Source organism: Pteronotus mesoamericanus, unplaced genomic scaffold (assembly GCF_021234165.1).
Source record: "Pteronotus mesoamericanus isolate MK-2021 breed Mesoamerican mustached bat unplaced genomic scaffold, CSHL_Meso_final contig_101, whole genome shotgun sequence".
Taxonomy (NCBI): Eukaryota; Metazoa; Chordata; class Mammalia; order Chiroptera; family Mormoopidae; genus Pteronotus; species Pteronotus mesoamericanus.
In genome coordinates, this window is record NW_026555001.1 from 17,507,219 (window position 1) to 17,517,478 (window position 10,260).

The 10,260-nt window shown below is 51.4% G+C and overlaps 1 protein-coding gene and 1 long non-coding RNA gene across 5 annotated transcripts; one reads left to right on the plus strand and one right to left on the minus strand.

Moving 5' to 3' along the window:
- The first annotated feature begins 2,854 nt into the window (after positions 1-2,854).
- TP53I3 (tumor protein p53 inducible protein 3) lies at positions 2,855-9,744 on the plus strand. 4 transcript variants are annotated; one of them, XM_054566388.1, is made up of 6 exons: positions 2,855-2,948; positions 4,712-4,854; positions 5,969-6,236; positions 7,444-7,656; positions 8,553-8,749; positions 9,529-9,744. In XM_054566388.1, exons 2-6 carry the CDS (start codon positions 4,717-4,719, stop codon positions 9,709-9,711), a joined length of 999 nt encoding a protein of 332 aa, XP_054422363.1. In that variant the 5' UTR covers positions 2,855-2,948; positions 4,712-4,716; the 3' UTR covers positions 9,712-9,744. The 4 variants fall into 4 exon arrangements, with proteins under 4 accessions (XP_054422363.1, XP_054422373.1, XP_054422367.1 ...); XM_054566398.1 differs by having other exon boundaries at positions 2,935-2,944; XM_054566392.1 differs by lacking the exon at positions 2,855-2,948 and adding an exon at positions 3,011-3,076.
- On the minus strand, positions 9,308-10,190 carry LOC129065169 (uncharacterized). The gene is made up of 3 exons (XR_008528553.1): positions 10,118-10,190; positions 9,738-9,864; positions 9,308-9,634 (listed from the first exon to the last, which is right to left on the minus strand). It is a non-coding gene; the product is annotated as an uncharacterized LOC129065169 (long non-coding RNA).
- Positions 10,191-10,260: the final 70 nt, after the last annotated feature.

Genomic DNA, 10,260 nt, shown 5'->3' on the forward strand with positions numbered 1-10,260 from the left:
CTGCTTGTTTTCCCCACCAAGGCACATGCCAATAAATCAGAACTTTCGCACCTTCAGCTCCTCATTTTTCAGAGATAGTTTAGTATATCTATTGCTTGATTACTGTTTAGAATTTCCCTCAAAGTCATTCCTTATATTTTAGAAGTTCTTATTTAGCACTTAACATTACACATTCCCCATCTATTCATATGCATTCAGGTTTCATCCAATCATTTTTAACCCTATATGCTACAAAATTTGTTGTTTACAACTACCTCCTCTCCATCTGCCTCTGTTCTCAGACATTTGTTATTTGCTTAGAGGCTTTCCTCAAGTGTTGGCGGGCGTCTGGGTGATGTGTCTCAGAATTCTTGCATTGCCTCAAATATATATTTTTGCACTGACAATGCAGAAATTTATCTACTTTAGTTGGGTGTAAGATAAATGGGTTGCAGACCTTTTCTTTAGTCATTAGATGCTAGCCAACTCTCTTCTAACTTCGAGACTGCACACAGAAATGATTCCATTTTGAGTTTTTTTAACTTTATGTAGGTAACATCGTTTTCACCTGGAAATTTGTTAGAACTAGGTAGTTTACAAAATATAGTATCTGCTTTTTCCCCTCATCATCCCATCGTTTAACACAGTGAACCATTTCAGTTTGTAGAATCTGATACAGTTTAGGAAAATTTTATTCTATAATTTGTTTAACTAGTGAATCTCCTTTACTCATTCCTCTTCCTCCTTTTAGAACTCCTATTATTCTCATAGTACGGCCTCCTGAATTTATTGTGCAAGTCTCTTACCTTTTTACAAATGTCCAGTTTTTAAGTTTCACCTTGAGTTTCATCTGTTACCTGAGATATTTCCTGACCTTAATCTTCTTAGCCACTAATTCAGGTCTCAACAGCGACCATCTCATTCAATGCACCTACTGAATTATTTAACTGGGATTTTTTTCTTTAATTCTTGAAATATTTTTGTGACACTCCTGAATCTTCTCGACGGCTTTTTTGTTTTTAATTCAAGTTTTCATGTTAAGCAGTTGCTCCATTTTGCTGGGCATATATTCCACTCATTCTAAGAAATGTTGACTCTGGCCTCCAGCTCACATTGGTTAAGTTATTTTCTGATTATTGAAATACCTTAAAGTACTCCAGCAGGCCCACGCATGGTGAAAGGGGAAGTGGCTGGGGGTGTATACGGCAGCAAGAGGACTCCCTGCTCTTCTGACTCCCTGTACTTGCCCATTTTCAGGAGTAGGGAGGGCTGAGCCCACCCAGTAAGCTCCATCCGAGCTTCTTGTAAGCGATGAACCTGGCACACTCCCATGAGATTTGGACCCGTCTATAAATCCCTACAAGTCAAGCTTTTTCCCCCAGGATCCATTGCTCTCCATTCCTTGTCCAGAAACTCTGGTATTGTTCTTCAGGAGCTTCCCTAGACCAGAGGGATGAGAGTGAGCGGGAAGGCACTCCACAGAGGAGATGCAGAACCGGGCGCTGAAGGGTGAGTCGGTTTTCTCTAGAGAATGTGACCTTAATGCCCGGCTACGGACTTTGGATCTTTCACTACCAGGGAGCCAGCAGCAGAGGATTTTTGTCTTTCCTGGGACGTGGTCCCTCCAAGACACTAGCGTCTACCTGTAGAAGTAGCAAGGTACACCCACTGCGCAGGTTCCAGAAAGGGCCTCCCATGGACCACTTCCTGAACGCGCTTGCTTTCCCTGTTCCTTTCCTTGTGATGATGGCTTTGGTCTAGACGGCAAGAGGAGGGATGGTGCAGACAGGTGTTTTTTGTAAAACAGAAAACCTTATAAAAATATATAATAACTCGGGTAACTTGCCAAGAGATGTGCTCAGCAGAGGGATGTGAAGAGAAAAGGGGGCTTTGCCACTGATAGGAGAGAGCGCCATGTAAGGCAGCCGGCCGTGGCACAAAGAGCCCTGGCCCCGGGCCCCGGAGACGTATTTGACTCCTGGCTCTGACACTGGCTAGATATGCGCCCTTGGAAATCAACCTATGGCTCAGCTTCTTTTTTGTAAAGTGTTAGGATGATCAAAAAAAAAAAAAAAATGCATGTTAAGAAGTGGTAAATTACACAGCGCTACAAAAAGTGTTCAGGTGCACATACGTGTGTCTTCTTCTAACCCAGTGGCTCTCAACCGGGGGCAATTTTGCTCCCCCACGCCCACCCTGGGGGATATCTGGTGATGTCTGGTAACATTTCGTGTTGTCACTCTCTTGGTACAGTATCTGGTGGATGGAGCACAGATGCTGCTGAACATCCCACGATGCCCAGGGCAGTCTTTCACAGCCACGCATCATCTAGCCCAAAATGCCAATAACGCCCAGGCTGGGAAACGCTGAGGCAGTCTACTGGTACCGCTTCCAACCAGGCCAAACTATCTCATGTGGCGGCGGCACCTTCCGGGGGCGCTACCCCAGCCCAGGGAAGCGGGGAGGAGGGGCGGCCTCAAGGGACGAGGACCTCGGGGCTGCTTTGCCCGCCCCTTCTTTTCTGATGACCCCCCTTCCCTCCCAGCGCCACGCTGCTTGCCCATCCCTCTCGGGGTGCCCGGCCACAAGGAGGGCAGGCCGCCAGACCCGCAGCCTAAGGGGCCACGAGCACCGAGTACAGGTCCAGCTCCTTCGAGAGAGAGAGAAGTTTTCTCTTCTCGCAGTAAGAGGTGGGGGCAGCGTTTCCTGTCAGGCCGAGAGGACTAGTGTCCAGAGGCTCAGAGGAAAAGGAAATCTCGATTGCTGTCACCAGCTCCGCGTTCTGAGGCCGGAGGGGGGAAGCCGAGAGGAAGGAGGGGTTGGTCCCGGCCGGCCCCACCCCTTGCCCGCTGCCCGCTCGGCCCCGTCGGCAGGACAGCAGATCGACGGCAACCGCCAGGCAGCGCCAGAGCTCGGGCTTCTGCTCCGGGGCCCACAGGCATCGCAGCGCCGCCTGGAGCAGCCAGTAGGTGGGAGCTCCCTCGGCGCCGGTGACCGGAGGGCGGGGCAGAGGCAGGGGGTGGGAGTCCAACTCAGAGCGGGTGGAAGTTGCCTTGTGCTCTGTTTTCCTGCTCCGCAGCATCCACCCAGTCACCAGGTAAGGCCATCCCTACCTCGTTCACCCTGCCCCAATCCATGTCCCCTGTGTAGGGTCTGGATCCACTGGGACCCCGGAGGAAGGGGTGAGGGGCGGGGCACACCTTGCAAAGAGGGACAAAACGACGCCGCTGGCCAGCAGGGGCCCTGCAGCATGGTCCGGGCCGCTGGGCTCCTGTCACCGGACTGAAGGGGTCCGTTTGCCTGCGCGCGTAAGACACGAACAGGAGTTTGCAACCAAGCAAGTAAGGATTTATTAAGGAGGTGGCGCCATGCCGGGAGTAACGGGTAGCTCGTGCTCAAAGACCCGGCTCCGCAAGGCTTCCAGGGGATGGATTGGTAGGGAAAAAGTCATTAGTCAGGGTGACTCCTGGAGTCTGGGTCCCGGTCTCTACTGACTGGTGAGTGGGGGTAATGGGTCGTTGCATCGGTCCTGATTTCAGCCTTGGAGGTGTTCTGTCCAACTTGGCAAGGACTTGTTCTAGGGGATGGTTCTGCTTTCCTGGGTCCGGAGCCACAGCACAGCCAAGGCCAAGGTAGAAAGTTTACGTCTGCCGCAGTAGTCACTAGACTCAGGAACGTGGTCCTGAGACTACTGGTTCTTGACCAGAACCTCATTGTCCTGGGGGCTTGCTGATTGAGCAAGGGAAAGATTGGTGGGTGAGTCAGGGCGCTAGGTGAGGCCAGTCTGAGTCAAAGAAAAAAATCTAAAAATAAAAGTCCAGATTAATGAAAATAAGGTTCCTGGGCTGTCACGCCAGCTGACACAGGCTGGGTGGGGATTCCAGTCTGGTGGGAATGCAGTTTGCCTCCTGATCCTCAGTGTTCCCCTGCTCCACAGCAGCCACCCGGTAAGGCCATCCTACCTCACTCGCTCTGTCCCAGTCTGGGTCCTCTGCATGGGGCCCGTCTGGATCAGCCGGGACCTCAGAAGAAGGAGGGCACGGGGCGGACCCCGAAGAAACCGAGGAGAGGAGGCCGGTGGCAGGGGCAGTGCGCGCTCGGGAGCTGTGCTCCCCGTACCGGGCTGAAGGGGTCCTTTTCCCTGCACCCTGCAAAGTAGTTCGCGTGCTCCAACCTGACTCTCCGACGGCTTCCAGGGGATGGATTATACAGGGTGGGGTGACAGTAGGCTTACAGTTCTGACTAAGTGAAACACTGTTTCTTTTCGTACTATTACTTAATGATTGTATTATTTTCCACACGAACCACTGCATGCCTACTGTTGCCGCGCCCCAAACCTACTTGGGCCCCACCCTGTAGAGGGGAAAAATCACGAGTCATGGTGACTAAAGGCCTTTGGGTCCTGGTCCCCAGTGGCTGGTGAGTGCGAGGGTAGGGGCAGTTGATCATCGCACCGGTCCTGATGTCAGCCGTGGGGGTGCTCTGTCCAGCCTCGCGGGGGTTGTTCTGCGCGTCGGTTCTGCTTTCCTGGGTTCGGACCTAAACCCCAATGAGGCCGAGATAGGAAGTTTAATCCTGTCTCCGTAGTTTGATCCTGACATTACTGGTGAGGGTATTTTGAGTCGAAGGAAAAATAAATAAATAAAAGGCCAGGTTAAAGAAAATAAGGTTTCTGCGCTGCACCCCTTGAAGACTCTCAGGCTCCCCGCCTCACGCTGCTCTGCGTCCTCAGGAACCATGCTAGCTGTACACTTTGACCAGCCAGGAGGGCCAGAAAACCTCTACCTGAAGGAAGTGGCCAAGCCAAGCCCGGGAGAGGGAGAAGTCCTCCTGAAGGTGGCAGCCAGCGCCCTGAACCGGGCGGACATACTCCAGGTACTCGGGGAGCCGGGCGGGACTCCAAGCCTTCGGTAAGCATTCGGGCAGATAAGGAATGACCTTCAGCACTGCCAGTAGTGCTCCTGTGAGGTGTGTGCTGAGTGCATGCTGGGGGTTCTGAGCCCCGGAACCATTTAATCTCCTACGCTTACACAAAATACAGGGATACAGTATTTGCAAAGCAGCATTCACCCTGAGTCAGTCCACAGTCTGCTCAGGCTCCCAGATAAGGAAAGGGGTGACATTTGTTGGGGGGGGGGTGTATGTTAGGCCATGCTCTGTCTCGCTGGCTCTTCAGGCGGCCCTGTTCACCATGTGTATTCTACAGGTAAGGAAACTGAGTCCCAGAGGTTAGGCAATACGCCCAAGACCACAACACTAATAGCCCTGGGGGGCTATGATTCAAACCGAGGTCTTTGTACCCTCAAAGTCTGCACCCTTTCCACTCTAAGGGTCCCAGAGCAGGCAGGGAGCAGCACTCAGAATTTTCTCCTATCTGCTATTTGAAGAGCTAAACTGGACCCACTGCCCTGGGTGGGGTGACTGAGAAATGCACGGCAGGGTCGCCTGGGGCATTCTCTCAAAATCAGCATAACTGGCACCCAAGCTTGTATGTGTGTTTTGAAAAAGCTCCTCAGAGGTTCTGATGCATCTCCTGGTCCAGTCCTCTGGTCCATAGCCCTGGCCAGAGGCTTCCGAGGATCCCAGTGAGTAAGAGCCTGGCACTTGATATGCAGTAACTATCACTTAGGAGTCCGTATTTTTGTTCCTACTCCTGCTCCCAATTTACTTTGCAACCTTGGACCAGGCATTTCCCTGCCTAGGCCTCAGTTTCTCCATTTGTAAAACAGGGGGTTTAGATGAGGGGAAAAGCAAAAGACCTTACTAGGTGTGGCATCCACTGATTATGTGACCTACTGTCTCCTATTTGCATGGAACAAATGACCTCTTCTCTCTTTTCCTGCTTTAAAAAAAACCCTGACTTCATCCTGAATTTTCTGTAGCAGAGAATGGCGGGGAGGGGGGGGGGCGGGACATGGGAAGAGGCCGCGGATGGTGGTACCCAGATTTCCGGTTGTGCTCACCACTTAATCCACCCCTCTCTCTGCAGAGACAGGGCCAGTATGCCCCACCCCCAGGAGCCAGCACCATTCTGGGCGTCGAGGCATCTGGACACGTGGCAGAGCTGGGGCCTGGCTGCCAGGGACACTGGAAGATCGGGGACCCAGCCATGGCCCTGCTGCCTGGCGGGGGTCAGGCTCAATATGTCACTGTCCCTGAAGGGTTCCTCATGCCCATCCCAGCAGGACTGACCCTGCCCCAGGCTGCAGCCATCCCAGAGGCCTGGCTCACCGCCTTCCAGCTGCTACATCTTGTGGGTGAGGAGCCCCCCGTACCCGCACCCGCACCCCAACGCCTACTCCATTCAACATGGCTCAATTCCCTCCTGACTTAGCCACCTCAAAACCCAGTAGTCCTGCAGGGCAGCTTTGTCCTGACCCCTGAGCCGTCCCTAAACCCAGCACCTTGCCCTGCTGTGCCACCAGCTGTGTCATGTCCTCCTACCATGTTAGCAATGGCGTGAGAGTTGAGGCTCAAAGTGCTGGTGAGCAGATAGAAAGCAAGCCAGGAAAGCACGGGACAGACGGCCTGTGCACGCGTCCCCGCGCTGGCCCGCCAGTCATCCCCACTTCTCAAAGTCACACCGAGCTTCTCTCAGGGAGCCTAGTGCAGCAGAGGGGCCACTCAGTCAGCCTTATCCCTCCCCAGCCCCGCTGAGGCTAGCCACGGGGTCAGGCAAGGGGGGTCCGGGAAGACTCCTCGGGGAGCTCAGAGTGACGGGGAGGACACCGTGTTCACAACAATTAGACAACCGTGGAGTTCAGAAGGGTGTGGGCAAAGGTGGTCAGAGAAGGCTTTCTGGAAGAGAAGGACTTGAAGTGGGAGGTAGAGTTGTCATGGACGGAAGGCAGCCATGGTCTAAGTGTCTTTTTCTTTCTTTGTGAGAGAGAAAGGTGAGTTTGGCTGCTCCACTCAGAAGTGAAGGATGCCAATTATCACTTGAGAAAAATGAGGCTGGGACTAGATTGTGGTGGCCTTGAATTGCAGGCTGTTTGAACTTGATACAAAAGCCCATCGAGAGCCACATTACCTTTTGAGGAGAAAGCGACATAATGAAAACTCCACTTTAGAAGGAGGAGCCTGGCGGCTGGTGTGTGGTGCCTGGACCAGTGAGATCAGCAGGAGGCCAGCGTCAGACTGAAGAGGGACTGGCTTCTGGCGGCGACAGTGGGAATGGTGGTTATTCTTCCTTAGCAGGGACAGATCAGAGATGTGCATTTTGCTAGTATTTCATAGGTAAAACAGGAAATTACGGATGTGGCTGCTAATAACTCAAAAGGTTGTTTCCCACTTTGACCAGAGGTGATAAGACAAAAAAAGAACTATCACTATGTTCTCTAAAGTGAGCAAGCAATTCAGCATTTGTTGGTCCCAGAGCCTGGTGATCATGATAGAATATGCCTATGTGGACACTGTGTAGCAGTTGCAAAGTAAAGAGAATGGTTCCTATACTTTGTGTCACAGGAAATGTTCAGGCCGGAGACTCTGTGCTAATCCACGCAGGATTAAGTGGGGTGGGCACAGCTGCCATCCAGCTCACCCGGTTAGCTGGAGCTGTTCCCCTGGTCACAGCTGGCTCCCTGGACAAGATTCAAATGGCAGAAAAACTTGGAGCAGCTGCTGGATTTAATTATAAGGAAGAGGACTTTTCTGAAGCAGCAATGAAATTCACCAAAGGTAAACCACAGTTTCTGCAGCTCAGCAGAAATTTCAGAGGTGATTAAATAAAACCCTTACCCGCCTGAAGGTAGCCAGAGCCTAGATCTGTCTTGCCTCGGCTAAATGTGCAACGGATGCCCTGGTCAAGTTCTAGTTCTCTGGTGTTTGACCTCTGGAGACAGGCACGCAGTATTTGGGATGAAGACAGTCCTTGTGATATGATTCATACACGTTTTAGAAACTGGTTATCCATACCGAATTGGCCTGGAATTATCCATGACCTCTTATTCCCAGCCAGCCAGCACACAGTGAGTTAAAAGGAGACATGGGACAGAGACCAGTTTGGAGGTGGTTGTAGTAGGGCTGGGTGGTGGCTTCTTAACTGGATGAGCCTCTGTATTCCAAAGGCAAGTTTGAATATTTTTGGAACATCCCTTTCCATTTCTCCACGAGTCAAAAAGGAGAGATGACACCAAAGCTAGCAAAACGACAAGTCACACAATCCAGTGCAGACACTTCATAACTTAGCTCTGAACTACTGGCCTGGGGTGGACCTCCCCTGTCGCATGGGGTGGAGTTCCCATCCTGTTCTCACTCATGCCTAGGTGCCAGTGGGTTCTCTAGTTACGTGGGGATTGGCATGAGGTACCAGGTCATGGTGTTGCCACATTTCCCACTTGCTGTGGTTAGAGATCATAAAAGATGAACTATTTCCTGTATGTATGATAGGGTTCAGCTACCTAAACTACATTTACAGTGTTTCTATATGCAGTGTTTCTAGTTCCAATCTACAGATATACCATTTGTGCCTGTATTTACTTATACCTATATATCCACAAATATACCATGGAATCTTATTTTGCACCAAGCTTCGTGTGTCTGACTAGCATCACAAATTATGTTTCATGTGGAAGGTGCTGGAATCAACCTCATTCTAGACTGCATAGGAGGATCCTACTGGGAGAAAAATGTCAACTGCCTGGCTGTTGATGGTCGCTGGGTTCTCTATGGTCTGATGGGAGGAAATGAAGTCAATGGGCCTCTACTTTCAAAACTACTTTTTAAACGAGGAAGTCTGATCAGCAGTCTGCTGAGATCTAGAGACAAAAAGGTGAGTGATGAGCGAGAAAAAAAACCCCCCAAAAAAACTGTTACCCAGAGAAGTGTGGTTCATTTCCATGACCCCAAAGAATGAAAGATATGCCACATCTTAAGTTAGGAAGCCTAAGTAGAAACCTGCCTCTCTATGGATAAACAGTTAACCTAGTTCCATGGAACTAATTTCAATTGGTCAATAGAAGCCTCAACACCTTGGAAAGCGGGTAGCTAACACTGCATATATGAGGCCAGGGGAGTCTTTCTAACAGAATGAACAAAGCATTGACCATATTAGGAAGTACTTCTAATAGTTTCAAGACTCTATTTTGAAAGGCACAACTCTTTTCAGTAGGCTAAGAAAGCCTCTTAGGTAAGTAAGCCTCTACCTTCAGACTGAAATATTCTCTATGTGTCAGCTTTGGGAACTTTTTCCAACATAAGGTTTCACACCAACTGGGGGATAGCAGAGCTTAAACATCCCTTTTGAACCAAGCCTATCTAAGACTTGTCTGTGGCTGCCTCCTGCTTGAAACCTTTACTTAACAAAAAAACACTCCTTAGGCTGTCGGTGGCACTAATATTTTACTCCAGACTTCAGCCTTTATCTGGTACAGAACAGAGGTTACACATTGGGGGGCATACACATACAAGCTGCCAATGAAGGGGTTAGGTACCCCTGTGTGCTTTTTCAGATGGGTACGCATTTCACAGAGAGCACGAAGGCTAAGCAGGATGGGAAGTAGCAAGGTAAGGCCTCTGTCCAGGCTGATGGTCTCCTTTTCTTTATCTCAGTACAAGCAAACGCTGGTGAAGGCTTTTACAGAACAAGTTGTGCCCCACTTCTCCACGGAGAGCCCCCATCGTCTACGGCCGGTTGTGGACCGAGTCTACCCCGTGGCTGAAATCCAAGAGGCCCATAAGTACATGGAGAGTAATCAGCACGTGGGCAAAATCGTCCTGGAGCTGCCCCAGTGAAGGAGTACAATACAGGGAACGGGTACCTCAGGCCTCCCCAGAGCAAGCTTGTTGAAAATTCATTGTATGTAGGCAAGAGACCGACTGCTACCCCACGCTCCTGCAACCCACTGGCCTCCCCGGGCCTCATCAGTCGATCCGTGTAAAGCTGTTCTAAGGAAATAAACAGAGTGTACTTAAAGGGCAACCGGCTCACGATGGGCGGTCCCAGCGCGCGGACTGAGGTCACCTGGGCGGGGATGAGGTGGGAGACGGGACGGGATGGGCATTGCGGCGGGGGTTCCAGGAAAGGCCAGACACAGCGCACCGTCCGAGGACCGGCCCCACCCACCCGTTCTCCACACCCACCGCGCGTTCCCAGCGATCCAGGGATTAACACCAAGCCCCGCCCCCTTCCGGAACTCACCTGAGTATCCCCATCTCTAGCCGCTCGCCTCAGGCCCCGCCCCCTCCGGCCAGCTTCCTCTTCTGAGGACCGCCCAAGCAGGAATAGCGTCTCTTCTTAAATCCGGGCTCCGCCCCTTTCTGTGCGGCGCCGGAAGCGCCTTG